General features: G+C 48.6%; 1 protein-coding gene and 1 long non-coding RNA gene across 6 annotated transcripts in view; one reads left to right on the forward strand and one right to left on the reverse strand.

Annotated features, from left to right (window-relative positions):
• The first annotated feature begins 119 nt into the window (after positions 1-119).
• On the forward strand, positions 120-16,056 carry IGF2 (insulin like growth factor 2). The gene is made up of 4 exons (XM_031613948.2): positions 120-503; positions 5,937-6,099; positions 12,396-12,562; positions 13,288-16,056. Exons 1-4 carry the CDS (start codon positions 402-404, stop codon positions 13,528-13,530), a joined length of 675 nt encoding a protein of 224 aa, XP_031469808.1. The 5' UTR covers positions 120-401; the 3' UTR covers positions 13,531-16,056.
• Positions 16,057-16,067: 11 nt separating this feature from the next.
• The window catches only part of LOC116242936 (uncharacterized), a 190,037-nt gene continuing 178,989 nt past the window's right edge, over positions 16,068-27,115 (reverse strand). For all 5 annotated transcript variants that reach the window (XR_016466742.1, XR_016466743.1, XR_016466741.1 and 2 more), the window contains 2 exons: positions 23,749-23,985; positions 16,068-22,381 (listed from right to left, as the gene is read on the reverse strand). This is a non-coding gene — a long non-coding RNA (uncharacterized LOC116242936). The remainder of the gene's footprint in view (positions 22,382-23,748; positions 23,986-27,115) is intronic.

A 27,115-nucleotide genomic window follows, 5' to 3' on the forward strand; every position in this document is an offset into this window, starting at 1 on the left:
CACAACAACCAAAAAGTGAGAGCCACCCAAGGGGCAGTCAAGGCAGGAGGAGAGAAAGAGGAGGAAAAAAAGGAAAAGGGGGTTAAACCAGGAGAGAGAAAAAAAAAAAGAGAGAGAGGGAGAGAGAAAAAAAAAGAAAAGAAAAAGGGAAAAAAAAAAAAAAAGGAGGGATAAAAAGAGAAAGAAAAGGAGAAAGAAAGGAAAAAGAAAAAAAAGGAGAAAGAAAAGGAAAGCGCTCGTCTGCTCTCTAGAATAACAAAATACCTGATCGTAACAAAATAACATCCTCCAGACCAAATCAAGCAGGGACTTGACATACCAAAAGGCAAAGCGAGGAGAGCGAGCCAGGGCGCGGGGAAGGAGAGCCAGAGCCGCGATCGCTGCCAGGGCCGGACAGCAGCATGGCAAGCGCCGGGGCACACACGGATGAGCGCTGCCGGCAGCCTGCCTTCCTCCCCGGCCCGCCGCCGACAGAAGTTGAGAGCGGCAGCGGCAGCGCCAAGGTAAGCGCCGCGCCGAGCCGCGCCGAGCCGCGCCGGGCAGCGCCGCGCCGAACCGGGCAGCGCCGCGCGGTGCCGGTGCCGCGATGCCGGTGCCGTGCCATGCCGAGCCGATCCGAGCCGCGCCGGCTCCGCCGTCCCCACGCGTGTCGCTAGAGGGACCCCGAGAGCCGGCCCGCGCCGCGCTGCCCGCCGCCGACTCGCGAGCCGCGCCGCGGGGGTGCGGGGCGGCCCCGGGGGTGCCCCTGCCCGCGTCCTCGCCGACGCTTCGGTTGTTTTGAACGCGGGCCCGCGGACGCCGCGCACCTGGCGGGGGGACGATGGCGGCGGGAGCGCTGCGCGTCCTTTGCGCGCCCCTTTGCGCGCGGGGGGCGGCGCGGGGCGGTCCCGCGTGGGGGGCGGCCGGCAGCAGCGCGCGTGTGCGGGCAGCCGCGATCGTGCGTGGGCCGGGCTGGCCGCGGGGCCGGGGCTATGCGAGGTCGCGGCGCTGCGCGGCCCCCCGGTGCTGCGCGGCGCGATTTTGGAACCGGGGAGACGGGGCGGCGCGGCGCGGGGAAGGGACGGGCCGTTCCGCGGCTCCGAGAGCGGGGGGGATCGTTAAACTCTTCCGAAAAACAGCGCGGCGCGTTCGGTCTCGGAGGGATAAAAATACGGAGAGGAAAAACAAGAGAGCGAAGCCAAAATGGAGTGAGAGTTAATGGTTGGCATGGAGCCCTCGACTTCGTGTGATTTTTTTTATTATTTTTTTTTCTTCCCTCCCAATTGCTTTTCCCTACAGTAATTGTTTTAAGAGAGCAACTTGGAAGGGTTTTAGCACTCCGTTGAGCAGTGGGGAATTGGGGCACATGAGGAAACAGAGATTCCGCACAACTGTACCAGCAGATGTGGCCACGGTGCGCTGTGACAGTCAGGTCGGGGCGAGCACCTGGAGAGCACCGCTGCCTTCCACCCTCCCATGGGAAACCCGCAATGTCTTCCCGATGCCGGGCTGAGCTTGGGAGGCCCAGGCCTGGCTTTCTTTGTTTTTATTTGTTGTCAGGTTGCGTGTGCGGGTGTGCGTGTGCGGTTTCTTCTTTCGCTCCGCAGGGCTCAGCGCGTTGGGTTGGTTCCTCCTCCTCCTGGCGTGATTTACAGCAGAGCTGAGGAGCCTGGGTCATGGGTTTTGTAGGGGTGACTTTGTGCTAAGGACATCTGGAGGAATAAAACTGACTGACACTTCTGATTTGAGCTCTGCTGAACTGTTTTGGACCCAACTTGACAATTTCGGTGGGGGTGAATGGGTCAGAGCTGTAAATCTCGCTTGGCGGTGTCGACACCCACACAAGTTCACTCAGCCTTTCAAAGGGGCTATCCCGGCTCCTGTGAAAATTCATTAAGGGATAAAAGATTTGACACCGCGGGTCCCCTCCCACCGCCGCATGAAATTGGAGAGCCCGAAGGCGGCTGCGTGTGTGTCCCGGGGCCCTTTCTGACAGGTGATCCTTTTTGCAGCCTGCCCGCGGGCTGCTGCTTTGACCGAGAGGCTCAGAGGTGTCGGTGCGTGGCTTTCCATTGATTTCTATAAGCTTTGGAGCTGGCCTCGCAAGGAAAAGCACTTCTGTACATCTTTTCTTGTTTTAAATAAAGCAAACACAGCAGGTGAGGTCTTATTTTTAGAGGGACCGAGGCGCTGGTGCGGATCCAGAATCACATACGAGCGCTGGAAGTGGCCCACCCTATCCCGCCCATGTCCTGGGGCTGACCTCCCGCTCCTCTCCGGCTTGGCTCTGCTTTTTGAGGCTGCTGGGGCTGTCGGGGCAGGGAGATGCAGAATGAGGGGATCAGGAGGGATGGGGGAAGAAATCTGTGTGGGGGCCACAGTGTGGCTCCGAAAGGGTTAAGCTGTCTGTGCCAAGACATAAAGCAAGTTCAACGTGTTGTGGGAATATCAGTTGCCAGTAAACTCCAGTCACCACAATTTCTGATTTAACAGCTTAACTTGCTGTTAACTTTCCCTGATACGCTCCAGGTTTTCGACGTGGAGGCAGAAAGGAGAGAGGAACAATAGAGAAAGAAGTTAAGTGAGGCTACTAAAATGGACTTAAATCCCTTCCCTGGGTCCTGCCAGCTGTCTATAGAAGAGTTAAGCAAGATTGCATTTCCTTTTTTTCATGCCATAAATCAAACGTTTCTGGGCCGCCTACCAAAATTTGTGCAATACTCCCCAGTGGGGTGAGTAAATGGTACTGAATACCCCATTCACCTTTCGGAGCCTGATTTTTCCGCAGCTCTGGCAGCGCTGGCTATGGGGCGCAGGCATGGAAAGGTGACCCCTGGCACGGGGCTGCTGATGGGGACAAGTCGTGAAGACAAAAAAGCAAGGGCTAAAAATAGAGGCGGCATTGCCAACCTCAGCCATATAAGTGTCATACGAGCCAGGTGCCAAGAATGGTGAGTTGTGTGGTTTTTTTTTTTTTATTTTTTCAACCCCAGTGATTAGAGCTGAGCAGCAGAACTCTTCAGCTAGGGTGAGTTTTATTTGCCTCAGCGGTCAAAAGTTTTGCTTCCTTCGAGCTGGGTTTACACCCTTTCTCCTTTAGAAAGAAGCTTTTGCAGTCTGGAGCCTCCAGGATAAGGATTTGGGAAACGCCAGGTGCACATGGCTGAGACAGCAAGAGGGATGTGGGATGCTCCAGACCGAGGCACAGCAAATGGACTCCTGTCCCTTGGGTACCATGGGCAGCTCCTCCACCCCAGCTGCTTTCTGGCTGGCAAGGCACCTTTCTCTCTGTGCTGGCCTTTGCTCTTTGGCTCTTGAGGGCATCACCATGCCCGTAGGCAGAGATGGGGGTCCCTGGTGTGACGTGGTGATAGTAGGTGTGCATCCACTTCTTTACCTCAGAGAGCTGTGCCCCAATCAAGGTCAGTGCCCTGCTCCCTGTGGGACATCTGCGCGCTGCATCATGTCCCCTCTTCACTCACAGCGGCAATGCACTCCATCTCATATCTGTAGGCAAAACCTTATGGCCCTGTGCACACATTTCAGTATGCAAGGGATGCTATGTCTCCAGCTGCATGCTGGGATAGAGATGCTGTGACTGCGGGCGTTGCTTCATGCACAAGCGTTGGGCATCTTCTGCGGTAGAAGGATGTCCAATCTGCCTGCTTTTTTGGAAGGGCAGTGGAGGATGAGATGCAAAAAGTTGCTTTTCCCCCCACCCTGCAAGCAAGTTGGGGTTGGACTGAAAACTTTTTGCCATTTTAGATGCTCCACAAAGAGCAAGATTCTTTATTTTTATTTTTGCTGTCCAAATCCAAATTTTGCAGACTGGGCCATCTGTCAATTCCCTCCTACGTTGTTCTGTTCATATTAAATTGTAACGAAGGCCAGACTGAAGAAGGAATTAGGTCAGACAGGAGGTTCAGTATCCATTTTTTGGGAGATGTTGCCCAAGAGAGAGGCACCGTGGTTCAGTTGGCTCAGCACAAGCCTGGATGCGAAGGATGCCTGAGCCTTCCTCTGCTGCACGCTTGCTTTGGGCTACTCCCATCACACTGGTGCTGCTCCAAGGGGACTCTCCATAGTTGTGCCACCACCAGCGTGACCTGTCTGTCACAGGGCTGCAGAGAGGTGCTCAGGCTTCCCCAAACACAAAGAGCACTGTGCAGGGTGGCCACATCACTGCATGTCCATGGCAGTTTTCTGGTCCCATATGTGCCACAAGACAAGGGGAGAAGCAGGAGCCTCCTTGTTTGCTATCCTGGTTGAAACTGTGTGCGGCGATGCATGACCACCTTCTGTGCACCTACTGAGGGATGGCAGTCAGTACAAGTGATTCAGCTGCATTTTGCAATGATGAAACTTAGATGGATGTAACATCTCTTCTAGTGTTGTGGGGACCTTATCCTTCAGGAAAACACCAACACCACATTGTTTCTGTTACCCATTGCACGAGAGAGCCTTTGCAATAAATATGAAAGCTCAAACAGCTTTGACTCCTGATGCTGGACAGAGCTTAGGCCGTAGTGATGGAACATGTATGCACATGCAAGGCTCAGAGGGCTTCATACTCCTGCCCCAAGGGGGCTGTGGAGGCACAGCACCGAGCACCCAATAGTTGAATTGAGAAGGAAGAGCTTATGCTGGGTCTCCTTCAGTGTGGTGTCAGCATCGGGACCATCGCTATCCTCATGGCTTCATCCCACATAGATAGCAAGAGGGAGACTTCCTGATTGGTATTTAAGGCTTGGACAACCAGTAAGAGCTGGAGGCAGGCAAGGCTTGCACCTGCAGCACAAGTTTTGCAGTAGTTGGTGTTTTGCAAAGGAGTAGAACATATCAGGTCTCCCTGGCATCAGATATCACCCTGCTGACAAAAGATTGAGCTAGGGGGTGCTGGGGCCAAAGCAGTCCTGCTGCAGATGATGCACCCCAATGGATCCTTGCCATAGCAGGGGCATTGTTGGAGGGGGGGAGGAGATGAGGTGCTGGAGGCATGTGCCTGCAGTGCCTAGCTGGGGGGCAGAAAGCAGTTTGGGCATCACGTGCACATGAAAAATACAGGAAAAAAAAGAGAAAGAAAAAGAACAAAACCAGCATAGGATAATCACTGGCTTTTTGTGAGGGGATTACGTTGCTGATGCTGCCGTGACTCAAGCAGTGCAGGTGGTGCTGTGACAACCATCTCCACTACTTTGGAGAGCTTATGACTTGGGATCATGGCTTCTTTCTGACACTACTGGAGCTCTGTGCACATAATGGTTGGTGGCAAGGGTGGCTTTATTGCTGGCAGGGCCACAGCAGGGCCCTGGGGGAGCTGGGCTAATTTCCTGGCTGTGCTGCAGACTTCCCCTGTGACCTTGGGTGAGTCATTTAATCTATCCTGGGCTTCGGCTCCATCTCTGAGCATCCCATGGGGGTGAGGTAATATTCATTAACTGATATTATTCTCGAGTTGCTCCGATGCTATGGTGATGAAAATGGGAGGTGAAACCCAGTGCCTTGGCTGAGCATCAGTGGGGAGAGGGGATGCTCTGCTTGAGTTTTAGCAGCCAGTATGGGTGAATGCAGTTTTGACACAATTCCCCTCTTAATTTTTTGCTGTCCTCTTGGCCACCTCGGTTATTTGGCTGTATTAATGCAGTGATGCTCATCACTGAGGGACAGAATGCGGATGTTGCATCATGCAGTGCTGTAGTAGCATCGTCGTGCTGATATCCCCAAGAACCGTTCTGCTTCTATGGTGTGTCTTTCTGGTTCCAGTCCTCACCAGCAAACATAGCTTGTGCAATCAGCCCCTCGATTGCCTGGGGTGCATGGGGAGAAGGCCACTATTTTCCCAGTGAAAGCCAGCTTTCTCCAAAAACAGACAAAGTTCATTCATTTTGGCTTTGGGGAAGCACGTGCTCAGGTAGGACATGCCAGTCTTCCATCTAACACCCTGCTTCTTTCCCCAGGTGCAGAGGATGTGTGCAGCCAGGCAGATGCTGCTGCTACTGCTGGCCTTCCTGGCCTATGCATTGGATTCAGCTGCGGCGTATGGCACGGCAGAGACCCTCTGTGGTGGGGAGCTGGTGGACACGCTGCAGTTTGTCTGCGGGGACAGGGGCTTCTACTTCAGTAAGTGCCACGTGCTTACATGATGCTCAGTACCTACCTCATGCTATGCTGTGGAGCTGGGATGGGAAGGATGGGTTCTCCACCCCAGTGCTTTTTAAAGGTGGTGTTGTGCATGGTGAGAAAAGGAGCAAGATGAATAATGAGCTGAGGGATGGTCCAATGGGGAAGCTGGGTCCTGTGTTCCATGCTCAGATATAGCTGGGCAGTAATGATAAGTGGTTGGTTCACTGTTGATATGGGGAAGTCTTCAAAATAATGAGGATTTCTGCTGAGCTGGGATTCTGGCTTGTTTTAAACTCAGACAGGCTCTGCTTGGATATATCCACTGGTTCTGAGCTGCTCCCACCTCTCCAGATGACTTGCTAATGACACTGATGTCTGATCTTCTAAACAGCATAGCCAGTGCCAAAAAACTGCAGTGTTGCTGTTGTCCACAGAGTGCAGGGGTCTTTGGGGGTGCTGCCTGGAGCATGCTTTTCTTGAGTGTTTTTGAGGTTTGGACCATACATGTTAGCAGCACAAGAGCTCAACTAGTAGACGAGGAGGAGTAAGGTGATGGATGTTTGGTAATACAGATGAGGGTGCCTTAGTTGTGATGCCTTCTGGTGGCATTATAGTATTCTCCTTGCATAGGAGAGGCAAGAGCCCGTGTCCTGCAACCCACTGTTGACTGAACTCTGTAATATACTACAGGAAATACACAAGGCATAGCAGTAGGGAAAACAGCACAGGTAGCAGCTGCACCTGGCATCCTTACCTCTACTTTGGGGAAACTTACATTATAACGATACACTCTTGACTAATGTAGTGAGCTGTTTCTTATATAGCAATCTTGAGAGCCACCCTCCCTCTATTCCCAATCTAGCATTTGGGGGAAGTGAGATGCTGCAAGCTTTGGAGAAGACCCTTGCAACGCGATGGAAAGTGCAGCAATGATAGCAGAATAGCAAGGTCCCAGGCTACAGCAAGTGAGAACTTGCTCAAATGCAACAGCCATAAGCACTGAAATAAAAGAAAGAATCTGCTTACCTTCAGAGAGCCGCAGGCAGGCAGGGACCTTCAGCAAGATCCCTTTACCTCCACTCCAACCCTTAAATGAGGTTTGGGATTAGGGTGCATTGCATGCACCTGAGCTCCCCTGGATTGGCCCTGCCTTCCCACCAGGTGCTCAATCACTGGTTCAAGGCATGACTTTGCATTTCCACTACAACCCAATACCCAGCCAAGCTGGGCTGCAGTTGGCTGAGGGTTACTTCATCCATCAGCTGTGCAGGGACAGGCTGTATGGTCCAGCTACCATCAGTCTTCAGCCTGTGTTACTTCACAGGTGTGGTGGCATTGCAGGTGGCTTTCCTTCTAGCCAGGCCCTGCAGGTGATGGCTTTGTTCTGGTGATGTAATGTTTTTGGGAACACCTTTCTCTCTGAGCCTAGCTAGGGGTTTGCACCATAACTGCCCTTCCTCTCCTCATCTCCCCCTTTTCTCCTACCACTGAGCCACACCGGGATGAGGGGACTGGGTTTTGCCTTCCATATCCGTGGCAAGCTCCCATCTCACTCTCATACCTCTTCCTCTCTCTATAGAGGAGCATCCACCTCCCTCCCCTTGCTTATCCTTTCCTCCCCCTCTCTGGGGATGAAAGGGAATGGGGCTTTTGTTTTACAGACAAACTGACCTCCTTTCACCTCGAATAACCCATCCTCTCAGTCCAAAATAAAAACACTTTTGAAGGCAGAAACGTAGCTTTGTGCCAAGTGACCAGTTTGGTGCTCACAAGGGGATTCTTGCTCTTCTTTTTTCACCTGTCTCTTTCCTTCTTGTTGAATGTTTCTGGAGAGTTCTACTACTGGGGGATGAAGGAAACCCCACCAGTCCCATATTTCATCTCTTCATCTTTCCGTCCGTTAAGGCTACAGTGAATGTACATTTGTCACTGGTTCTATTCCGTGTTCACCTCTTTCTTCCCCCTAGCTTCATCAGTTGGTGCAGTGAAGACATTAATTCTTCTGCCCATGTCAATCTTCACTCCTGACCTCTCATGGCAAATGTTATTCCCACTGCACAGACTCTATAGGGCATGTTTATATTTCACAGTCCTGGTTTATGTCTTTAAAACTGAGGCTGGGATTGTCCTGACCAATTGTCTATCTGCTGTTGGCATGAGAAGTGCAACCTGAGGACAAAGCTGTGCCAACAGTGTGTTTCATACATGAGGTAGATGACTTTGATGGTCTTGTCTCACAAGTACAGGTGGCTCTGCAAGCTGGAAAGGGCTTGCTTCAAGCAGCTGCCTAGTAATCCTGAGAAAAAATGGAAATGGCATGAAAACCTGCCACTGGTTTTCTGCTGCTGCAGTAATTTAAGCTAAGGTGTAGCTATTCCCTATTCCAAGATGCAGCAGTTTGCATCTGGATGCAGTGTGTCTGCAGTGTTTCATACCCCTGGTGTTCCAGGGTGGGGAAATATACAGCGTAGACTGAGGAGGGTGCACCCTTATGATAGAGATGCCTGTCTGTCCATTGGCACAGAGCATGAACCCAGCTACCAGGTGCCTTTGGAAATAGCATATGGACTGATGCTTGGGGCTCAGGACATTGAAGATGCCTACCAAATCCCATAATGGAGGTGTTTCAGCACCACTGGCATTCCACTGTAGGGCTTTTACTACTTAGATCTCCTTTAAATCTTGAGGCAGCTGTTATACGTGACTTGTTTGTGAAAGAGACAACACTTTGCATGGCACACCCTTGGAGATGAGTGCCACTGTTCTCACGGCATGCCCTTGCCACATCCCCGGTTGCACTTGAGACCCATGGCAGTGATGCCACCAAGCACTGGGGCTGCAAAAGAACAGCTCCAAGGAGGCTGGAGCCCTCAGCTGCAGGCACTGCGTTGCTCTCCCTTTTCTGCAGCAATTCCCATGGATGACTCAAAGGCTTGCAGGTGCCGGCAAGGTGATGCCGTCCTATGGCACAGCCATGGGGATGGATGCTGAGCATGGAAAAAAAGAAATAGAAAAAAAAAAGAAAGGGCAAGAGGAAGTCCCGGCGGCAAATTTGTTGTCATGCACCATCGGCAGGGAAGGGAGAAGGGGCTGCGGGGGGAGAGGCGTCCGACTTCTCTGTAAACAACAGCTCCTGTTTCCTCCTTTCCAACAGCTGATAAGAATTTAGCTCTTTGCGGCCGCTTGTGCTGACGGGGCACATTCTTGCGTGCCGCCGCTCCTGCGAATAATACTAGGAAAAAGCAGGGGGGAAAGCGCAGTGCCGGGGCTAGGGGAGGGCCAGGCTGGGGGCACTGGGACGGGGACGGCACTGCACAAAGGCCCCCTTGTTGCTCCCGACATTCCTGCGCCAGGGGTGTGGGGACTGTTTGCACCCAAAGTCCCCTTCCACTCGGCTTGCCGCCTGATGGACCGGAGGAGAGGGGAGCCGAAGGTGGGGACATGCCTCAGTGCCACGATTCAGGGAAGGGACCCTCCCAGCCCACTGGGTGCCCCCACCCCTGGGGTGTCCCAGGAGCACTGCCGAGATGCTCAGCAAGTCCTGTCAGGATGCTTGAACGCCCCTATTGGAGCGCTCACCAGTTCCCACCAGGATGCTCGGTGCATCCATCAGGACAGCGTGATGCCAAAGGACACCAGCAGGCAGAGGTTTTTAGTGGAGCACAGTTTTTCAAGGAGTACATCTGCTTCCCAAGCCCCCTGGGAAGGCCAGGAGGAAGCACGATGCCTTAGGGGAAGGCAGTAATTGCAGAAATGGGAAGTGGATGGGGAGCGGAGGAGGAGATATGCTTCACCCCCTGCTTTACCATGTTCTGGCTTTGGCAGTGATGTTCAAGCGAGATGCTGCTGGTGGATGAAAGCCAAGGAATTCAACCTTTAGTCCGTGCGTAAATTGTGCTGCGGAACAAAACCCTTTCCCCAATCCAGGTCAGCAGCAATATCACTGTTAACTAGAAATGTCCTGGCATCTTTTCCCCTGGGTTATTATCTCCAGGTGCTTTCTGATGCTAAATCCCTGTTTGTTATGTTGGCCTGTTTTTTCCTCTGCAGCAGCGTTCCCATAGAGGATGGGGTTGGCATTTGGCTCCGATGGGTATGGACTATTATGTAATGGGAGATGTGCCCCCCCAGGCCCTTGCAGGGATGCTGGCAGCAGTGCCAGCAAGGGGAATGGCATGTAGGACTTTATGCAACAGAGCAAGGGCAGTGCTGGAGGGAAAGAGACCTGCCCATGGGTGGGCAAAACAAGGGGTGCTATAGCCCAGGGCTGGTTCACCCAAGCAGTGCCCTTCGTGTCGGGTGGTTGTATCTGTTTTGATGCATATCTATTATATACATACAGCATACATATAGAATCATAGAATTGTCTGAGTTGGAAGGGACCCTCAAGGGTCATCTAGTCCAACTCCCCTGCAGTGATATCTACTGTGGGTATACATATGTGAAGAAGACCTCAGGTTGTCTCACCTTCCCCCCTCTCTGCTAGACATTGCCACCCAGATTGCCTGCCTTGGAGTCACTTGTATGGCAGTAGACACCCAGCTCACCCTCCTGCGTTGCAAGGGAGGGCTCAACCCAGTATGCTTGTTGGCAGTGGGCATTGTAAGGATAGAAGAATAAGCTCCCAGCAGTGCTCCTATCACCAAGCCTTTGTTAAGATGGAACCATCCTTCTCACCTTCCTATGTAGCTGGCTAAAGGTTGCATCTGAAAGTTTTCCAGAGAAGAAGTAAAAATAAAGACTAAAAAAAAAAAGGAAAAGGAGAGGTAATTGCCAACATGAGAAGTGGAATGGGGAAGAATGTGGAAAATCAAGCATTTAAATGACTGCCAAGGGTGGGCTGCATGGTATGAGTCAGTTGCTTTATCGTGATGCACCCGATGCTGTGTTTGCTCTCATGACCTCAGTGCACGGTGGTGATGCTCCAGAGCAAAGCAGAGGGCTCACTGCAAATGAAGTGAGGGCTGAGTTTGACAGATAGCAGGTGCTGTGCTGCCAGGGGCTTTGCTTTTGCAAAGTGTGTGTTGAGGTAGGTCACCGTGTGTTTTGCATGCTGGTGTTACACACATAGGGCTGCACTGCACATGCATGCCTGCACTGCAAACATGGAGCTGCATTGCATGCACCAGGCTGCATTGCACATGCATAAAATGTTTTGGCTTTGCATCTTGTCCTAGGGCACTTTGGGTGGCCATCCAGATGGAGTTCCCCATGAGGAAATCAGTCAACACCTCGCAAGCCAAAGCCTTAAAATCTTGAGTGCCTTCATCTGAAGCACATGGAGGGATCATGGTTGTACACGGGGCCAAAGCAGCATTCCCCCAGCTGGGCTGTGGTACTGGGTCTCTTTTGCAACCCTTCTGATCCTGGCCTCTGCTCCAGTGTAGGCACTGGTCCCTTCCACTTCAGCACCTTGCCTTGGCACTGTGTATAAAGGCCCAGAGAAAACTGTCTAGTTTGGGACCATTATACATTTTGGAAGTTGCTTTTCCCAAGAACATTTGTTTTGCCCGCAGTGCCCATTGATTTTCTTTCAAGAGGGGAAGGAACAAAATGAAGGTGATTGAGCCAGCCTTCTGGAGTGTTTTATCTGTACTTAAGTACTGAAATGAGATGCGCTTGGTTGTTGCTGCACTGGACACTGTTTTTTGCATCCTTCAGCAGGAAGAAACGGGAGAGGAGCCCTTATTAAAAGATTAAGTTTAATAGCTATTCTTGGCATGCCGTCATGGGCCTGTATTCTTTCTGCAGCTGTCTACGAGCTGTCCCATCTGGTAAAATTTAGCCGTGTTGGTTCGCTTCACCTGCCCAAGCGTCAACACGGCAGAGGGAGGTTGGCAGCCACAGCGCCGCGCTGCTTCTTTCTAATAAAACTCTCTTGCCAGGATCAACATCGCAGACATTTGTGGTAATCGGTGCGGCGTCTGCATCCGGACTGCCGTCCGCGCTGGGCTTGCTAAGGAGCAATAGGAAGAGAATAAATTACAGCAATAGAAAGTGCCTTTAATTACTGTTGTGTGCACACCGGGACCCCTGTCAGCATTGAGAGTGTTTGTCTAGGAAGGTCATCATGGGAAACTCAGGCTTTTTGTGGGCATATGTTGAAGAAGATGAGTGTTTTGGGAGAGGTGCTGCTAGTTTTGAAATACAGTGATCATGAGGCTGTGGAGGTGCCAGCTTGGGACCCAGCAGTCTGTGATCTCTGCAGGAGAGATGCCGTCAAGGCAACAGGTAATGGGTGACGAAGCTATGGTCTACGTTGATAGCTAATGCTCAGGCCTCTACCCTTACAGGTAGACCAGTGGGACGAAATAACAGGAGGATCAACCGTGGTATCGTGGAGGAGTGCTGCTTTCGGAGCTGCGACCTGGCTCTGCTGGAAACCTACTGTGCCAAGTCCGTCAAGTCAGAGCGTGACCTCTCCGCCACCTCCCTTGCGGGCCTCCCAGCCCTCAACAAGGTAGGGCTGCACTCGGGCTGCTAGCTCCCTGAAGCAAGAAAGAGGAGAAAAGGGAGGCCATCAGTAGGGGAGGACTGCTGCTGGCTCTACAATCTGCTGCTTATGCAGCCAAGGCAGCATGCAGAGCCTTGAAGTGTTTATAGCTGCTGAGGAGTCAAAGAAATTGCAGAAAACAAACTTCTAACCATTGACTCATAGAACAGTTTGGGTTGGAAGAGCCCCCTAGTGATTATCTAGTCCATCTCTCTGCCATGGGCAGGGACACATCCCACTCTTAGATCAGATTCCCCAAAGGCCCATCCAGCCTGGTCTTGAATGCCTTCAGAGAGCGGGCACCCCCAGCTCCTCTGGACAGCCTGTCCCAATATCTTGCCACCTTGTTGTGGAAAACTTCCTCCTTATGTGCAGTTTCCTTCAGCTTAAAATCATTGCCCCTTGGCCAATCCCTATAAGTCCTGGTAAAAAGTTTTTCTCCAGTTGTAGCAAGGTCTCCCTGGAACCTTTTCCAGGCTCAACAACCACAATTCTCCCCACCTTTCCTCATAGGAGAGGTGTTCCAGCTTGCTAATAATTCTTGTGCCCCTCCTCTGTCCACATCCTCCTTGTGCTGCGGACCCAATAGAACCTGTAACATGGGCAACCATGGGTAGAGGTTACCCCAGGGAAGGTAACCCACCTTGTGGGTTGACACTTGTGTTGACACTGCGTTGTTCTCCTTTTCCCAGGAGAGCTTCCAGAAGCCATCTCACGCCAAGTACTCCAAGTACAACGTGTGGCAGAAGAAGAGCTCGCAGCGGCTGCAGAGGGAGGTGCCTGGCATCCTGCGCGCCCGCCGGTACCGGTGGCAGGCAGAGGGGCTGCAAGCAGCCGAGGAAGCCAGGGCGATGCATCGTCCCCTCATCTCCTTGCCCAGCCAGCGGCCCCCAGCGCCGCGGGCATCCCCTGAAGCGACCGGCCCCCAGGAATGAACTGTGACCAGCCGGCTCGATTTGTGATCTCCCGGGGAGAGACTGGCGAGACTCGGCCCCCCCTGAGCCCCTCCGTCCCCAAGCCGAGGAGCGGGGCGGCAGGCACCATCACGCCGCTCCGGCCCCAACCAAACAACTGACACAAGCAAGGAGGGGATGGCAGCGGCCGTGTGCAGCGTCCTCCTTTTGGGGTGGGGGGGAGGGTTGTTTCGTTTCCCAGGCCTGTTTCGTTTCCCTCGCGCACCCAGTATTTTTCAAGCCTTGTACTTACGAAGGGACAGTTGGGCACTTGAACTTTTTGCTGCCGGGCGCTGAGTGACATCCCCAGTGCCAACACTAGAAGACAAAAGAACGAGCAAGAGGGAAAAAGGATATGAAGTTAACTTTTCTTTTAAATTTTATTTTATTTTTCTCAAGAAGAAGAGTCCATTCCATGTCTTTCTTGACAATAAAGTGAAAAGCAAAAACAAATGGGGAGAGATGTTGAGGGATGTAACTTTTTTGCCTCATTCCCATCCAACTTTTTTTTTTTTTTCTTTCTTTTTCGTTGGTAACTTTTCTTATTTTTATAACTTTTTTTGGCACCTTTAAAAAGAAAATGTAACTGAGACGAAGTTCCGAGGAGTCCCATCTGCATTTTTTGTGTGTGTGCTTAATTACAAGATTCCAAATCGACTTGCACCTTTTTGAAACCATCGCTGACGGGAGAAAGAGAGGAAGAGGAGAGAGAGAGAAAGAGAGAGAAGAAAAAGGAAAGGGGAAAAAAAAAAAAAAAGTGGGCTGATGCTCACTTTAAATGGAGGAGGCGTCTGCATTGCACATTTGCCACGGATTTAGTTGATTTATATATATAATATATTATATAACTTTTTTGGCAAAAAAGCACTATTTTTATGGGACATTTTGTGTAGTATCTGAAGAGGGATTGTAATGTTTAAAATGTGTTATGGTGCTAAAGTAAGTTGGAAGGGAAAAAACCCAGAAATAGCAAGGGAGGGTGGGGAGGGAAGAACAAGATAGCGAATACTGAACTTGAAATTTTAGCTTTTCGTTTTAGGAAAAGTGTGATAAATGTGTTTCTTTTCTCTTCTGAAATATAGCTTGGTCATGACCATATGAGCTAGTTGGCTGTCACTCATGTACACAGATGCACGCACACACAGAAATACATCTACACGCATTCTTTTTTTTTTTTCTTTTTTTTCTTTTTTTTCTTTTTTTTTTAAGAAAAAAACAACGATTTAGACTAAAAGGGAACTGTTCTAGATACAAACTATTCTGAATGGCGAAGGTATTGCCGGTTACAACTCCAGGCCCTGCTTCTGCCTGGATCCTGGTGAAGATCAGCTTCTCCATCCTCTCAACCCTGACGGCTTGCTTGCTGTGCGGAAATGCCAGCCCCGTGTCCCTCTGTCTCCTTTTCCTTCTCTTGCCCCTTGCGTTCTTCTTGCGGAACCCCCTGCCCTCCTCCCCTTGCCCCATGCCCAAGGCTGTGGAGGATGACCCTTGGGAACGATGGGGACCCTCCCCACATGGGGCAAGCGTCCCCCCGGCGTAGTAGCCTCCACCAACGCGATGGCCTCAGTCAGCATGGTGACCTTCATCAGCATGGTGGCCTCAACCAATGTGATGGCCGTGGTCAGCATGATGGGCGGTCTCTGTCAACATGGTGGCTTCCATCAACATGCTTTCCTCCATCACTGTGATGGCCTCAGTCAGGATGATGGATGACCTCCATCAGCACGGACAGCCATCATCAACGTGGTCTCCATCAACATGGATGGCTTCTGTCATCACGGTGGCCTTTGTCAACCTGGTGACCCCCATCAGTGTGGTGGCCTCCTTCTGCCTGATGGCTGGGATAAGTTCCCAGGCGGGGAAAAGGCAAGTCTCTTGCTTGCGGCCCAGGACTCAATGATCAGATGGGTTGGAGAGGTGGGCAGAGGGCTGTAAAATAGGTTGGTTTTTAAAATAATATATATTATCTGTCTAGGAACCATAAAAAGGGGGGAATCAATTACATCTCCCTATGATATACTCTCACTTGCTAATAAAACGGGGACACTCTGTTAACCAGTTCTGTACTTGCTTTGTCTTATATATCCATACATTTAAAACAAACAAAAAAAAAAAGACTACTTGAATTGTATTCTATTTCGTGGTTTTGAGGGGAGGGCTAGGGGAGTCTCAAGAGAGGGAGGATTTTAATGTATAATCATTTTGTTTGTTATTACCTTGCAATGTTGAGCCATGAAGCCTTTGTTTAAAAAAAAAAATGGCACTGCAATACACAACAAAGAAAATCCTTTATTTATTTTATTAAATATATATGGAAAAGAATGAAAATTGGTCCAAATTAAAGGGGGGGAGAGGGGGGAAGGGAAGAGGGTGGGGTGGGAAGGCAGAACAAAAACAGCAATTGAAAATAATTGATTTTTTTTTTCCTTCCTTTCCATGTGTCTTTTTTTAAAAGAAACCTAGTTTTTATTTTTTAAAAAGAGAAGTAAAAGCTTTCCTGGATGCTTTGTACCAAAAAAAAAAAAAAAAAAGAAAAAAGAAAAAAAAAAAAAAGAAAAAAAAAAAAGAAAACCTGTTAAGCAAATAAATATCCATCCAGAATACAAAGCCTGACTTTTTCTTTTAGTTTTGGTTTATTTTTGCTCTTGGGGTTGGAGTTGGGTGGGAAAAGGCCACACCAAACAACAGGAGACCTTAATCTCAAGTCCTTTCCAATTCATTGCAGGTGTAGAAAGTTTGGGTCTGTTCCTGTCCCCACCCCAGCACCTGCCATTGACCTTCAGTTTTGTTTGCAGAAATGGGTGTCCTTCTGTGGGATGAGGACTGATTTAATTGTAGCTTCTGGTGTCTGCTGCTGGAAGTTTTGTTTGGCATATTTGTTACCTTTCTGCTTTTTTTTTTTTTTTTTTTTTTCCTCCTGCATAAGTCGTGGTCATGGGGGACATTCAGAGATGACTTAAAAACAGGTGAAACTTCAGCCACATCTCTTGCCTGCTTCCACAGCAAGCAAACAACTGGGGCTGGGAGCTCAATAAGGATGCCAATGCCATTTCCAAGCATTGCATTGATGCTGCTGGAAGTGTCCTCAGCTTTGGGCAAAGCACTCAAAATCCCCTCTGTTATGCAAAACAAAATATATTAGGGGCTTTGGCACTTGCATGGGTGCACTGAGCTCTCTTACTTCCTGGGATACCAACAACCTTGACAACTTCTGCATCCTGGTGCTTGTGGTGCTTGCATCGGTGGAACAAATACACAGAAACAGGTTGAGGTTTGGGTAGTGAGGCCAGGGATACTGGCAAAGAGTGGGAGAACATCTGCCGTTGCACATCAGAAAGTGGCTCTTTTCCACCTCAACTGCCATGGGGCCAGAGCAGAGTGATAAATCTGGGGTCATTTATTGGAAAACTGGGAAATTGCTTAAAATGTGCCCTCTGGCTCAGTGAAGAGCACACTGGCTTGCAAGGGTAGATCCAAGCAGCCCCAAGAAGCTCTGAGCCTGCTCTTGTCCAGCAAGGTCCCTTGAGTGGGTGAGACTGGCTGAGATGGAAACTTTGCTTCTTCTGAGAGTCCTCAAGGTACTTCTGTTGCCTGCAAATCTCCATCGCAGGTCAATAGATAAATCACAGGCATAACTTGGAAATCCCTGGGGAGGATTTCCACAGCTTGGAGTGGGTTTGGACACCCGAAGACCTCCAGTCTGTCTGATCCAGTGACTTCCTGTGCTCTTCTGACATACATGGGGACAGAGAAGCAAAGAACTACGCCAGCAGAGAAATCTGTAATGGTGTTTGGTGCCCCGTGAAAAATCACTCCCTTGGTCTCAGTGCTATCGTTGAGCTCTGCAGAAGGCAAAGGGCAAGAGACTTTTGCACAAAGCATCACCTCCAGAGAGCATTTTTCCCATGAGATTCCCATTGGGATAGAGGAAAGGAAGGAGCATGCAGCCCGCTGCAGGGAGGTGGACACAGCCTTGGCAAGGTGTGTAAATCACCATCTTGACTTACTCTGGGTATGGGGAGATTTGGGGGGGTGGAAGGGAGGGGAGAGGGGGGATACTAATCATATACTTTTTTTTTCTTTTTCCATTCTTCTTATGTTATTTCTGAGATCAGATTTCATTTATAAATCCAGAAAGCAGCTGGGCTGTTTTCTTAGTGTTCAACGAGTAGTGCCAATGCTGTCAGGATAGACTAAACCTACAGACTGATTCCTTTACTTTCTTGTTCCCTCAGAGCTCCATTCGTTTCATCCTTCTGCTCTGAAAAGCTTTTTTTTTTTTTTTTTTTTTTTGGTGATGTACCTAGCTGCACTAAACGAAGGGAAGAACTGTATTTGTTGTTTTTGCTGATTTGTTTTTAAAAAGTTTTTTCTTCTTCTTTTTTCTTTTTTTTTTTTTTTTTGTATATACTATTGTCCACCAATGTTTTGTATGAGAAGCCTGGGAAAGGCATTGATTCATCACCAACAATGTCACTTGTCTGCACTCAGCAATAGGCAAGATGCACACTTCCCAGACTGTGCACCTATTGTACTTTCCACTGTTAATACATTATCAATAAAGCAAATCAGCTATAAGAACCTTTCACATCTGGTGTCTTTTCTCTCCCCGCTTTGTTGCTGCACTCCCAGCTGCCTGCATCCCAAGGAATGCCTTGCTCATCAGAATCATGCCAGCTTTTGCAGAGAGCCCTGCAAGATCCTCTTTCCCTGCCTTCTCCTGGTATCTGCCAACACTGATCTGAAAGCTGAGGTTTCCAGCCTGCTAGGATCTTGCTTGGCAAAGAGTAAGGACATGGAGAAGGGAATCTTTTATTCTTCTAGCAAAATAAACAAATAAAAATGCAGATTATTTCACAGTTTTGAGGAATACCACAGTGGAATGTTAGAACTGAGAAAAAAAAGGCACAAACTCAGTGGTCTTGGCTTTGACTTGTCACAGCTTAATCTATGAAACAGCCACTTGACCTCCAGTAATGAAGCAAGGGAAAGAGATTTTCAACGAAACATGGCTGGAAACATCACTGGTGTCTTAGACACAGAAACATGAACTGTGAGCGCATTTTGGATACAAATTTCTTAATTTCATGACAGGAGCACAGGGACAGTTGGGGGGTACCCTTCCAGACAGACAGAGTATGTCCCCATCACTCTTTCTCCTAAAAAAAATCATCTGTAATAGGAATTTTTGATACTCGATTATCCTTTCTCAAGCCACAAGGGCAGGCTGATAATGGTAATCTTTGTATTCTTCACAGCTGGGTCACAGCCGCAAAGGGAGGGAGGCGATTAGGAGAATATTAAGTCTTCATCTTCCAAGACGTTGTTGCTTCTGTTCTTCCTCCCTCTCTCCTCCGTTCCCCATGCTTAGCAAAGAAAGCGGCAGGAGTATTATTTCTCAAGGCCCATAATGACGTCAATACGTGGGGTATTTATTTATGAAATTGAATCTAACAGTGGGGGAGAGAGTAGCGGAGGAAGATGGACGCGCAGAGCCAGCAGCTGCCAAGCTAGAATAGAGCTGCAACCTTACAGTATTTTTCTACCCTCTTTCTGTGGGAGGGACACAGTGTCCGGAGCTTCAGAGACCCAGGAAAAGCAAAGAGAAGAGAGAGAGAGAAAAAGGCAAACTTGATGTTGAGAGCAAAGGAAAGGTTCAGTAAGGGGATGTCCTTAAAGAGGTAAATAGCCTGTTTTTGATGCTGGGATATTCAGATTTAGTCCTTCTCCAGGAAGGGTAGCACTGCAAACACCTGCCTTCAGGAAGGCTCTGACCAGGCTTGAGCAGCCCTTTCCTCTAAGCCTGTTCAGTCTTTGTAAAGAAAAATCACAGAGGGTTGAAATCCCAGCCCAGGGACTTAATTTCTCCTTTTGACTCCCCTTTCTCACTTGTTACTTCAGGCTCAGACAGCAAAACAATCATCTAGGAAGCACAGCAATAAAGTTAACATGAAGATTAAGTTGTCCCCTGCAATCAGTGGCAAGCAGCTTTCCAGACTAGAATCTGCATCTGTTGATATCACCATTTGCTCAAGCATAAAAGGTGAAAGCCAAAAAGGGAGAGTAGTTTCTTCTCTACAAACTCAGGAGCAGAGCATCCCTAGGGGTTGCCAAGGAGTGTGAGGAGCACAGATCATAGAATCAGAAAGGTAGGAAAGACCAGAAGATCACCTAGTCCAAACAGCAATCCATACCTGTAAATGATGACTATGACAACGTAATGACTTCGGCTTCAGCTCTAATGAGCGCTGGCAGAAGACATCTTTGGGCATCTCTCCCTTTGCTTAGGTGAAAGTTTAGCCAATAGGGTACAGGTTTGGGTTTCTCTGGTAGGGTTTGTCTCAGAAGAGAGGAGGAAGCAGACTGAACATCATCCTCTGTGAGTAGGCAATCACTCACTGGCTTAGAAGTCATGCATGGAATTGTTCCCTCATGGATGGGAATAGAGAAGGATGGCTTTTGCCCCTCCCAGGTAGCATAGAATAGTGCTAGGAAATGGGAAGAGGGAATAGGAAAACTCACAAATACAAGCATAGACATCAAACAGTACTAAAGGAGCCACAAAATCTCACAGGCTTCCCAGAATTGCCCGACTGACTTCCTATCAACGTGAACAAGAAGGTGATGCCCTGAGAAACTGCCCCCTGCAAAGGCTTTGCTCACCCCTGCCACTGCTTTTTGTGCCCTTGCAAACAGCACCAAGGTATCATCAGCCAGCCTGGAACTTATTGTTTATCCAAAATAAGGCAAGACAGACATGCTCTGGAGATCTGTTTACAAGTCAGGCTATCTCCAGTTATATAATGACACAAGCCTCGCTGCCAGCAAATTGTTGCTGTGAGCAGGGGAAGACAATTAGATCGCCTCTCCGGGCAGCGAGCGCGGACAATGCAGGCTTTGTGCCACCCGGCCACCAGCCCCGGCATCTGCGGCATGTCTTCAGAGGAAGAGGTGGCCTGGGGAGGGCTTGGGGCGCCGGAGCCGGGCTGAGAGCACCTTCCTGTCCTGGCAACGAGGGGATGACGGTAATGGGTCGTCGCGCCGCGGGGCAGAGCGGCTCTGACCCCTCGGCTGCACACGGGATGGGAAGCTTCGGTGTTTGGCTTCCTGTGCTTCCTGGTGTGCTGATGGATTTAGGCACTCGCTGAAGCTCCTGGCACTGCTTGCGGAGTCAGTGGAAAAAATGTGGTATCGAGAGATGGGAAATACCAAAGCCTCTCAGAAATGCACTCGCTTAAAAGGGAAAGGTGGTTTCCGGGTGAAAATGCATTCCTGTCCTCCATGGATGGAGAAGGGAGGAGGGCTTTGGAAAAGCCAAGAGTGCTGTAATGAAAGCTGTGATGAACGATAGCTGGTCTCTCAGAAATGGGCCACAACCTGCTTTTGGTTGGAGCCTGGGTAACCTGATATTGTCAACAGCCATAGATTAGCTCAATGAAATTGTCTGCAGGAGGTTAGGAGAAGAGTAAGTGACTGCTTTCTGCCTGGTGAAGAAGGGCACAAATAGCTGCATTTGTGGGGAAGTGATGGCAAACATCAGTGAACCATCAGCGTTAGAGGAGCTGATGGCCCAGGGGTAGAGGATATTTCTGCTGGTGCTTGCTGGGACAAGGCTGCCTGGGCTGGGCACTGTCACTCCATCCTCTGCACAACTGCCCATTGGCTTCATGACAAGCAGACCATTTAATTAAATATACTGTTACTCCAAATTAGTTGGGAGATTCCTGCTTGCCTGGGAACGTGTGCCTCATAGGTTCACGTTCTGTTGAGAACACAGTGGCACTTACTGCAAAAGCTGTGTGTAAAACCACACTGCTGGCAAACTGATAAATTCTCCAGCTGCAGAGTTCTCTCAGTGTTAGAAAGCATACCTCACCTGCATGCCCACTGGACAGTATACTGAACCAGTCAACCTCCAGTCCATCCACATGACAAGAAAAATTCACCTTTTGTAATGGCAACCACATACCTGTCTAAGGCACAGTACTCCTCTCAGCCCAGCAGAAACAGTTCCTTCTGGAAATGAGTCATTTTTCTTTATCTTTCAAACCACTTCAAGCAATTTGTCTTGCAGACTTTCTGACTACATTTACATAAAATGCATCCTTCCTTTCTTTCTATTCCTGGTTGCATGCACAAGGTTATTTTGGATGGCGTGCTCAGAGGTCGCAGTGACACAGCCAGAAGTGAGCACACCATGCTTCCAGTGGATACTCAGCAAGACTTAGGCAGGTGGCAAGTTCCTGGTTTCTCTGGGCACTTGCAAGGGATTTACATGCCAACACAATGAGAAAAAAGGGCTAAGGTGCTGGCTGCTGCCAAAGCCCTCACAAATTTGCCTACAAAAAGCAGGTTGTAGACATAAATAACCTCACAAGACCCCTGGAAATGAAGTTGGGAGTATGGGTTACTAGCAAAGTTAGGGAGGGGCAAGGGAAGATGGGAAAGTGAAGAGGCTTCCAGGAATGGTTTGTGCGAGTACGGCATGGTTAGGAACAGTTCCTCCCTGAGACTGGTGTGCAGGCTATTATTTATATCCCCATAGCTCTGCCAAAACGTGATGCTTGCAGCATCAGAGCTGGAACTCAGGCTCTAAGCAAGCTGGAGGCTTTCATTCATGACTACAAGATGCAACAAGACCCGTTGGAGTCTGAGGGTAAGGCCATGGACAAAAATAGCACAAGTCCTTCACAAGATTCTGCCTGCAGCTCAGTTTCTTACCGTGTAGAACAGGTATCTTCAAGGTACAGAAGAAATGACTGGGAGGTACATGAAAGAGGTCTCTGGGGTTGTGAGGCATGGAGCAGGATGGAACAGGTTGTGCTGATTCTTCCTGTGCAAAAATGGGCAGCATTATTAAAGCTAGAAGGACTCAAGCTGAAAATCCAACAAAAGGAGATGGCCCTTAATACAACAGGTAGAAGAGCTGTGGGTCTTTTCTATGGGATGCGGTGGATATGAGACGCTTATACAGATTCAAGAAGAGTTCATTGCAAAGAAACATACTGAGAGTTACTAAAAACACAGAAACCATATCTGGCTCAGGAAGTTCCTGAGCTGAAAATAGTTGGAGGCTGGGGAAGCAGTGAGGGGAAGTACTGTACACATTTGCTGTTGTTCTTACTCCTCCCTAGGCTTTGACTTGTGAGCTCTGTTGGGGGCTTGATGTTAGGTTAGATAATGCCAAGCTTTGTACCAGTTTGAAGGCCATGGAACACAACGTCAGTCTTGGCTGGACTGTCCTACCACATCCACTGCATAGTCCAGATTTGGCACCTTCTGTCTTCCATCTGTTTGGGCTGATGAATGATGGACTGTGTGGGCAACACTTTCCTATCAACAATGCCATCATAGCAGCTGTATAATAGTGGGACACCTCCACTGGTGCAGATTTTTACAAGCACGCAGGTTATTGTTCATCACAGGCAAAAATGCATAGCTAATGGTGGTGACTATGCTGAAAAATAGTGTGCTGTAATGCTGAGAATTTGCTCTATCAAACACTGTTATTGTGCTCTTTGTATCTGTTGTAGTTCCCATGGAAATAAAGCGGAGGCATCACTTTCAGAGCAATCTATGCACATAATTCCCAAGAAGTCCATCACTTGACCCACTTGATATCAAGTGTTTGGCAATAACATTGGTTCTGTATATTGCTACTTCTCTTGCATTCTTGTCCTACTTGTTCCCACTCCAGCAGACCATGCTGAAACTGCTGCAAACCCAGATGGCTGCATTAAATTATAATTCTACTCTGGTCACCAGTTTGCCCGCTTGGTTTCTGAATACTTATGGGCATCTGGGCAAGAAAACACTGAAGCTACTAATACAGCATGTGTCTCAGATGAACAGCTTCAGCTTCTGTAATGCAATAGAAAGTACAGCAATGACAGCAAAGCAGCAAAGTCCTAGGCTACAGCAAGTGAGAGCTTGGTCAAACACAACAGCTATAGGCATATAAACAAAGAAATAAAGCTGCTTACCTTTAGAACCCTTCAAGGAGGCACTGCCAACCTTTAAATGAGGTCTGGGAAGGGGTGGATCCTGGCTCCACTCCTTCCAGTCGCTCAGGTGCATTGCATACACATGAGCTCCCCTGGGCTGGTACTGCTTTCCCACAGGTGCTCAATCACTGGTTCAGGCTATGACTTAGCACTTCCACTACTAGCAAACTCAAGCACAGGACTTTATTCATCCTACCTGGGATCTGTTTTAAATTGTAGTTTATTTGTAGTTCCAACAGTTTGAGCCGTTCTCAGCTCTCTCTTCCCTGGAAAACAGCATTTAATGATGAGTCTCCAAATAACAACTGAGTGGCCTTGTTAGCCTTCTCTTCGTATCCTTCCAGCTGGTCCTTTGTGGCCTCCTGTCCTGGGTCTCCCACTCTGACTCTGAGAAACAGGTGAGAATCAGGACCTACCAGGATGCCAGGGCCCCCTGAGAGATAATTTGGAAAAAAACCCCACATTATTTGTAGCTCTATCCAAGCAGTCAGAGAGCAAAGCATGCATGGCTACACCAAGAGCTACCTTCTGAGAATCCATCAGTTGAAAACTTGGGGTACTTCATAACAAGCCATCTGTTATGGAACAAAACATCCAGCTTGGTCAATGCTCATAGCCCTCTGGGGTTGGCAGTCTCTGATTATCAGCATGTTTGTAGTACCAGAGGCATTACTTGATGCAAAACGAATGCTCTCACTTTGCTATCCCTTTTGTCACATCAACTGGGGATCCTACTGAGGAAGATACAAAATTAGCCAAGCGCCACCCGGAGACATATCAAAGTGGACTGTGTCGCGACGGGTGGAGTGGGATTTTTGCCTCCAGTGACATTCACATTATTCACACTCTTTTTACATTTTGCTGCTGCTCACATAATCACAGAAGCTATTCTTAGCCACAGGGAACTTTATCTTAAAAAAAAAGAAAAAAAGAAAAAGAAAAAAACAACGCACAAAAAACCTCTCCCCACACACACAAAAAAACCAAAACACCTCTTTCTAAAACAATAACTTGTGGCAGGGAGGGAAAAGGGTTGGCCTAAACATGTATCCCTCTTCACCAAATAAGGACCCTTGTAAATGTGGCTCCAAGTGCTGCAAGGCTTAGGAAATACTGGGAGGGCTTTGGAGTGCAAGAGTGAATCAGCATGGCCATCACGTCACACCCTCATGAATAATACCTCTTACTTCCCTTGAATTGTGCATTGTGATAAAGACCTAGCTGCCTTTTTTGGTATTCCAGTGTCTGCCCAAGAAGAGTCAGATATGAAATTAGGTTTCCTGTACCTTAATAGATTAATTTAGTTTGAACTAAAAATGAGGGCACATATACTGTCGGGAGCCAAGAAGCCTCAAAAGACATACGTCTCCTTTCTTTCCCCCTTCTTTTGTGCTTTGCTAGTTTAAATGTCAATTTAAACTGATTTTTTTCCAAATTTTATTACTGTAACAACTTCATTTGGGAAGATAAGGCATGCTAAGTGGAGGACGTCTAATGACTTTGCATTTCAGCAAGGCCAGACCCTGCAAAGTAAAGTACATTAGCTTTATGTTTAACACTACAAGCAACCCTGCTGGTTTTGTTCCATATAATGCAGCAAGTGCATGCCAAACCAAAGGTGACATCCACATTGCCATCTGCCTTGGTTCTTGGGACCCCATGGAGGTGTTTCTGTGGCACTGGAGAAGTACTAACTCATCTTGTTGCTCTTGAAGCTTTCTGTTTTAAGAGCTGTGCTTGTCCAGAATTCATCAGTTCTACTGAACGTCTTCTGACCATGGGAAGGAGAACACTGCTGTTATTATTTAAGGGCACCTCATGGCAGAAAAGAGGTAGATTGCATCATTTTATTTAGTGGTGGATATTACAGCAGAGATCATGGGTGACAACACACAAATAGAGCCAAGAAGAGAACTGTGCTTCCAGTAGAAATGCACACGCATTGCAAATTCCTCGTATGGCAATGTTTCCTTTTCCATCAAAGACCCATAACACGTTTCCCTCTCACACAGAGGACACAGACAGGAATTTCCATGGTGACTGTCAAGACAGCACCCTTATCTAAGAGGAACTTAAGATAAAACTTTCTGTGGAAAAAGTCTGTGACCTGGTGAAGGTTGTTAAGTGTCTCAGACAGCCCTGTCTGAACTTTCTGAAACTTCCAAGCCCTGTGTTGTTATAAGAAGCCTTTGCATTTTTACCACTGGATTAGCACTGCCCCTTTAGTGCTACAGATACAGGGCTGGCAGGAGACTGCTGTGCCCAGCTGAAAATGAAAATGTATTGCTGCTCATTTTATTCAGAAGATGTCAACATGAGATTTTAGGACAGGACATAAAGAGAAAAAAAGGGGGAAGAAAGGTAATAGGGACACTGAGGACAGAGAAAAGGAACCGTGTCAAAATCCTTCTCAGATCCGGATGTCTTATTGTCTTCCTATCTTAAAAACCATCAGTTCTAGAAAACTGTGTCAGAGTTGGTGTAAAATTTGGATTCATGGACAACATAAGGTCCTCCTGGAGTTTCCACACTTTGAAGGGAACAGAAATCAATATTTGTGACATTCCGATGATTTCAAGGCTTGTCACCAATTTTTCTACCATCTCCTTTTTCACCTGCAAATCCCTACCACATTTAGTAGCTCAGTGGTACGTCTGGCAGCTGACAGAAGGCTATTTTCCTGCCAAGCAGAGTCTTGCAGTCCTACAAATTAAACACAAAGCTTGTTTATCCCACCAGCTCTGTATTTGGGAGGTGGCACTAGCTAATTCATCAGGCCTCATGGCACAGGTTTATCATAGAATCACAGGATCATTTGAGCTGGAAGGGACTCTTCATGGCCATCTGGTCCAATTCCCCTGCAATGGGAATTGCAGGGAACACCTACACTACATCAGGTGCTCACAGCCCCATGCTGCCTGACCTTAGGTGTCACCAGGGATGGGGCATTCACCACCTGGCCTGTTCCAGTGCCTTACCAGTACCTTTTGTGTTGTTTCTCAAACTGCAGTCATAAAAAGCTTCTGATAAGCTGCTTGTGTTCTGACCAGCAGCAGCAGTCACCTGGTGCCACAGGTAAGGGCTATGCAAGCAAATGGCAAGGCACTCACTGAAGAAGCATCTCGAATCTTCTCAGGGCCATCTCATACATTTATGTCATGATACTTTTTCTCAGAGACAGTAAACTCAAAATTGTAGTTTGCAGTAAAATGTGATTTCATGCTGCTATGAAATACACCATCACACTGTATCAACTCACTGCTTCGGCCAGTTACCACAGAAGATAAAAAGTCCCAGCACTTGTGCTGTGTGTGGCTTTGACTGCTTTGGTTATCTCCCCTGGTTTCTGTGCTGGAGTCCAAGACATTTTTGTGGTCACCCGCAGGCTGTGGTGCTAAGACCTTGGGGGAAAGGTCCCTGCACACCTTTAGGGTGCCCAGCATAGTGCTGGCACAGCAGGACCGTCTGCCTGGTGCTACCCTCGCTGTCACTGCCTCCCCTCTGCTGCTGGAAAGAGCTGAGCTTCCAGCCCTCTTGTCCTCCTTCCTTCTTAAAGAGGAATT

The sequence above is a fragment of the Phasianus colchicus genome, chromosome 5, assembly GCF_987193195.1.
Source record: "Phasianus colchicus chromosome 5, bPhaCol1.hap1.1, whole genome shotgun sequence".
In the NCBI taxonomy this organism is placed as follows: domain Eukaryota; kingdom Metazoa; phylum Chordata; class Aves; order Galliformes; family Phasianidae; genus Phasianus; species Phasianus colchicus.